Source organism: Topomyia yanbarensis, chromosome 3, assembly GCF_030247195.1.
Source record: "Topomyia yanbarensis strain Yona2022 chromosome 3, ASM3024719v1, whole genome shotgun sequence".
NCBI classification, from domain to species: domain Eukaryota; kingdom Metazoa; phylum Arthropoda; class Insecta; order Diptera; family Culicidae; genus Topomyia; species Topomyia yanbarensis.
In genome coordinates, this window is record NC_080672.1 from 1,995,782 (window position 1) to 2,002,197 (window position 6,416).

Genomic DNA, 6,416 nt, shown 5'->3' on the forward strand with positions numbered 1-6,416 from the left:
AAATTGGCATCAGCATAATTGCTTCTTCCCAAAGAATCAATGTTGTTACGGCGGAAGTAAATCTAAGCGCCGTTCACGAAAATCAGCTTGACCTTCAGTCGTCCTAGCAAGCTTTATTTCGCTCGATTCGAGTAAACAACCATTGTATCTCAATTTGCATTGTTTTTTTTCTTCTACTTTGATTACCGCACTAAGCGGGTGCTATAAAGGGAGACTGTAGAAGGCAGTCAATTATCAGTTGAAATTATACGTTAGAACGGTAACCGTCGTGTGCATATTTATCCGAACGCGCTCCATCGATAATTGAAATTTTTCGGTCGTTTTTTCGTAGCTCGCAAATCCATATGGTCCTTCGAGCCGGATTGCGAAGGATTTTGCAAAGACTCGCAGTTTCGGTAAATTGTTCGCTCGCTTCTCAGTTACGTACTTTCGTGATTCTGCCAACCGGTGGCACAGTGAGCAAAAGGTGATTGAAATTTTATCGACAATGGAGAAACTAATTCGCGAACGAAAATCCCTTGAGCCGCGACTCAAGCGCGTACATGACACGGTGGTGAAAATCCAGCCAGAAGCGGCTGAGGAAATTGACGTGCAATCGGAACTCGATACGCTCAATGACATTTGGGCTGCGTATTGTTCAGTGCATAAAAGAATTCTAGATGCTTGTACGAATGATGAAACGTACGAAGAGGCCATTGAATGCCAGTGTAGATTCGAAGAAGCTTATGTCCGGTTAAAAAACCGACTGTTAAAATTGCTTAAAGTGATAAAATTGGCTGATAGTAATCGTGAGGAGCGGCCGCCGTCCCAGAATGACGTGATCACGCAACTTGCCCAGCAGCAAGCCGAGCTTCTAAATATGATGTCCACACGTATGGTTCTTGCTACCAGCAGCACAGCTGCATCACCAGAAGCTGCCATCGCTCCCACTCCCTTGTCGGACCTGAAGCTGCCCCCGATGACCTTGCCTGTGTTCAGTGGTAACTATCTCGAGTGGCAGTCATTCATTGATCTTTTCAACAGCATGGTTCATCAAAACCCATCGCTGAAAGATAGCCAGAAACTATACTTCCTGAAAACAAATCTTTCTGGTGAAGCTGCATCCCTAATTTCACACTTGAAAATCGAGGATGTAAATTACAGTCCCGCCTTACAAAAACTTAAATCGCGCTACGACAAGCCACTCGAGATCGCTCATAAGCATATTGAACGCTTTCTAAGCCAGCCAGCCCTGACATCATCGTCTGCTGATGGCTTACGTTCACTGCATGACATCTCAGACGAAGTCGTTAGAGCCCTCCAAGCCATGCAACGAGAGGATCGGGACACATGGCTTTTATTTATCCTTATTGAGAAGTTGGATCGGGAAACCAAACAGCTATGGTACCAACGAGTTGCTGATATGCAAGAAGCGAACATCACGCTGCAGTGTTTCCTCCACTTCATAGATTCTCGCAGTTTTGCATTACAATCGGCGCAGCCCCCCAAACATGGAGCCGTTGCTGCCCAAAAACCTCCTGTGAAACCATCGTATAGAGGGGCAACTGCATTCATCACCACAAATGCACCGCCAGTATGCAACGTTTGTGCAAAATCGCCACATCCACTTTATCAATGTGGCAAATTCATTCACATGAGCCCCGAGGAAAGGCTGTCAACAGTCAGCAGACAAAGGCTGTGCAAAAATTGCTTGAAGCAGCACCTTGGAGAAGTATGCAGATCGGGAAATTGTAGAAAATGTGGCCTACTGCATCACACGCTTCTGCATGCCGCATTTGAGCCATCAGATCATCAACCAAGCCCGTTTACGTCGTATGCCGTACATGCCAACAATGGTCCGGCCGCCCAGTCGCTAATTTCGGCCCTTGATCCCACTGCTAATCTCGACGCGTCAAATGTTCTTCTCGCGACCGTAGCCATTAATGTGTTGGACAAATATGGACGACCGCATGCATGTCGCGCAGTTCTGGATTCCGCATCTCAAGTAAGTTTCATCAGTAAGAGCTTCTGCGACGAACTTGGCCTGGATCTAATGGAAGCAGACATGGATCTGGAGGGAATTTCATCCATGCCTGCACATGCCGACAAATGTGCGCAAATCGTTATAGCATCTCGATGCACGGATTATCGCACTGCTGTCCCGTGTATGGTGTTGGAAGAAATCGTTAAAACATTGCCAGCGAAACCAGCCGATATTGACCAATGGTCCATACCTGATTCAATTGAGTTAGCTGATCCACTTTTTAACCGCCCCGGTAAGATTAGTGTTTTGCTCGGTATAGAACTTTTCTTCCAGTTACTCGAGCCAGGAAAAATCAATCTCAGCACGGATGATAGTCTACCTACATTACAAAACACCAAATTAGGGTGGGTGGTAGCCGGTCGCTATCGAAACAGCGCTCCGCTATCGAACTTGAAGGTGTCGACGTGCTTGTTGGCTTCCTCTGATGATGGTCTTTGCCAACAGCTGCGAAAATTTTGGGAAATAGAAGAGTATGCTGTACCTAAAATTCACATCAGTGAGGAGGAAAGGCGCTGCGAGGAGCATTTCTCAATGCATACGGTTAGGAATAACAGTGGAAAATTTACCGTTCGTTTGCCATTTTTGCACCCACCGAGTCAACTTGGCGATTCGAGACAGATGGCTGTTAGACGTCTGGAACACATGGAAAGGAAACTGCACCGGAATCCACTCCTCAAGCAAGAGTACCATGCATTCCTCCGCGAGTATCTCGAGCTTGGGCACATGACTATTTCGGAACATGCAAATCCCACAGAGGCCGTCTACTTACCCCACCACTGTGTGATAAAGGAAGCCAGCTCAACGACGAAATGCCGCGTTGTATTTGATGCTTCTGCGAAAACTACAAGCGGAAAATCTCTTAACGATATTCTCATGGCTGGTCCAGTCTTGCAAGATTCGCTGGTGAACATTCTTCTACGCTTTCGAATTCCTACTATTGTGATTACCGGCGATATCAAGCAAATGTATCGAATGATTGAAGTGCACCAAGATGATCGTGATTTCCAACGGATTTTGTGGCGATGGTCAAGCGACGAGCCGGTGAAGGAATATCGGCTAAATACTGTAACCTACGGAACTAAAAGTGCTTCCTATTTGGCCACAAAATGCGTGCAGCAGTTGTTGGAGTCCCACAGACTGATGTATACGGAGGCAGTGGAAAAGGCAGAACGGGGCACATATGTGGACGACATTTTAACAGGTGCTGATTCAGAGGAGGAAGCCATTCTACTTCGCCAGCAGCTCTCAACAATTTTAGCTTCTGGTGGTTTTCACCTCCGAAAGTGGGCGTCAAATAGTGTAGAAGTCCTCAACGCGATCCCGGCTGCTGATCGGGAAATAAACACAACTATAGAACTGAACAACACCCGCACCATCAAGGCCCTCGGCATCTACTGGCAGCCGTGCAGCGACGAGTTCCTGTTCTCTAACATACCGAATCAGATCTTTCAGCCCACGAAGCGGACCATGCTTTCGCAAATCGCCAGTATCTTTGACCCATTAGGGCTTCTGGCGCCAATAGTCATCAAAGCGAAAATGGTCATGCAACAGCTCTGGGAACTGAAGGTGGACTGGGACGAAGCTCCCCCCGGTGAGTTAGTTCAAGTTTGGTTGACATTCGTGCAAAGCCTTTCCGATCTTAATTCCTTACAGGTACCCCGACGAGTGATCGGCACGCAAGCCGCCTCTCGATTATATCTGCACGGCTTCAGTGATGCATCCGAGCGAGCCATGGGTGCGTGTGTCTACATTCGTGCGATAGACAACGACGGCAACACATCATCACATCTGCTGTGTGCGAAATCTAAATTGGCGCCCATTGGAAATGGACGAACAACACTACCTCGGTTGGAGCTGTGCGCCGCAGTGATCCTGTCCAGACTAATAGCGAATGTGAAGGAAGCCCTAACCATACCCTTTCATGAAATACGTGCGTACTCGGACTCAACGGTGGCGCTGGCGTGGATCGCGGGTGGTGCTTCAAGGTGGAAAACGTTCGTCGCAAATCGTGTGGCAGAAATAACTACGCATCTTCCTGCAGTAAACTGGAATCATATCGACACCCGTAGCAACCCCGCCGATCTGATCTCTCGGGGTACTCTACCAGAGCAAACCATCAACAGCGCTCTCTGGTGGCATGGCCCCTACTGGAATGCTTGTCCAAACATAGATAATTCCGCGCCCACGGTCGCTCTTGACGATAAGCAACAACGACAGGTAGAAAGGGAACAGCGTTCTGCAGCAGTGACGTATCTGGTGGTTTACGAAAACGACTTTCTCGACGGGATGCTGGCCAGATATTACCCTAAACTCCAACATCTTTTACGTATTACTGCCTGGATGATTCGCTTTCGACATCGCGAGTATCGAGCCGCCACGTTAACAGCATACGAAATCGACAACGCTATGCAACTCTATGTGAAACACGTTCAGAGGTTGCAATTCGCGAAGGAAATCAATCAACTAGAGAAGCATCATGAGGTGCATCACACCAGTCCACTTCGACAGCTGAAACCGTTCCTGGATGAAGCACATCTCCTCAGGGTGGGCGGTAGGTTACAGCTGTCAGATCTCAGCTACGACACGAAGCATCCGATCTTGCTGCCCCACCGCTCAATTCTCACTGCGCTCGTTCTCCACCACGAGCATAACCAGCTGTTTCATTGCGGCCCCCAATCGCTATTGGCAGCTGTACGAAAGCGTTTTTGGATTATTAGCGGTACCAGCGCCGCTCGCAAGACTTGCCGATCCTGCGTCGAGTGTGTACGAGCGAAGCCAGTACCAATTCATCAGCTGATGGGCCAGCTACCAGCAGACCGCCTGAAGCCAGTTCCTCCTTTCTCCATCACCGGTGTGGATTACGCTGGGCCAATCAATGTTGTCAGTCGTCGAACGCGAGGTGCTGTAGCTACAAAGGGCTATATCGCACTATTCGTCTGCTTCTCAACTCGAGCGGTACATCTAGAAGCAGTTTCGGATCTCACTACGTCCGCATTCATTGCGGCGTTCACTCGCTTCAGCTGCCGATATGGACTGCCGAACAAGATGTACTCTGACAACGCCACTAATCTTCGGGGTGCAGCTAGAAAACTTCGTGAGTTATACCAGCAGATTAATTTAATCGAACATGAGAACCAAATAGCAGATTATTTTGCGGACGAAGGCATTGAGTGGTCATTTATTCCCGCTCGTTCTCCCCACCACGGTGGACTGTGGGAAGCAGGGGTGAAGGTGGCGAAGAGCTTGCTAAACAAGCTAGGAGGTGATTCTCGTTTCACGTTCGAAGAGTTAAGTACGGTTCTCTCGCAAGTAGCAGCTTGTATGAACTCTCGTCCTATCACCCCATTGTCGAATGATCCCAACGAACCACAACCTCTCCGCCAGCGCACTTTCTCATCGGTCGGACCTTGAATGCTGTTCCAGAGATCAACCAGCTGGAGCGACAGATCGGATCTTTGAACAGGTGGCAATATGTACAACGAGTCACCCAGGAGTTCAGAGTTCGGTGGCAGAATGAGTACGTTCTATTGCTTCAACGTATGGTAAAATGGCAGCATACTACACCGAATGTTACTGTCGGTGAGTTTGTTCTGCTGATTGTCGATAACGAAAAGGCTAAGCAATGGCCGATAGGTCGTGTCGTAGACACCTTTCCTGGCCCTGACGGACGCATTCGAGTAGTGGCCGTTAAAACTACCAACGGTATTTCACGGCGTGATGTCAGGAGAATTCGGAGAATCCCATTAGAAGATGATGAGTACGTACCAGGACGGAACGGAGCAGAAATTCCTCGCAGTAATTTGGTGGGCGGTTTATGTTACGGCGGAAGTAAATCTAAGCGCCGTTCACGAAAATCAGCTTGACCTTCAGTCGTCCTAGCAAGCTTTATTTCGCTCGATTCGAGTAAACAACCATTGTATCTCAATTTGCATTGTTTTTTTTCTTCTACTTTGATTACCGCACTAAGCGGGTGCTATAAAGGGAGACTGTAGAAGGCAGTCAATTATCAGTTGAAATTATACGTTAGAACGGTAACCGTCGTGTGCATATTTATCCGAACGCGCTCCATCGATAATTGAAATTTTTCGGTCGTTTTTTCGTAGCTCGCAAATCCAAATGTAATAACAAACATGACCTGAGAATTGTGCAATACTTCTGTTTGATCGCAGCGAAAATTGCAAGCTAATGCCCCAATTATAGCACTAGCAAAGGTGGCAGACGTTGCTCTAACCAATGGTTTCTAATGAGTAGAGTGATAATAGAAACAGTGAAAAAATAAGCTTATCACCCTACCTGCATAAAAATATATGCTCTTAAAACTATATTCCTCATAACGAACCAACCTACTTTTTCAAAACATACGAAAAATCCCAAACATCGACTGCAAGGGAGC

At 47.6% G+C, this 6,416-nt stretch overlaps 1 protein-coding gene across 1 annotated transcript; it reads left to right on the forward strand.

The window, feature by feature from the left end:
• Positions 1–487: 487 nt before the first annotated feature.
• Positions 488–5,886, forward strand: LOC131692961 (uncharacterized). Its single transcript, XM_058980399.1, has 2 exons — positions 488–5,342; positions 5,408–5,886. Exons 1-2 carry the CDS (start codon positions 488–490, stop codon positions 5,884–5,886), a joined length of 5,334 nt encoding a protein of 1,777 aa, XP_058836382.1.
• Positions 5,887–6,416: the final 530 nt, after the last annotated feature.

What these genes read in the sequence shown, in the direction of transcription:
- LOC131692961 (XM_058980399.1), top strand. Translation starts at nt 488, where the DNA reads ATGGAGAAACTAATTCGCGAACGAAAATCCCTTGAGCCGCGACTCAAG. An exon ending in TCTCTCGCAAGTAGCAGCTT is followed by an intron (nt 5,343 to 5,407) that starts GTATGAACTCTC and finishes CCTCTCCGCCAG; the next exon opens with CGCACTTTCTCATCGGTCGG.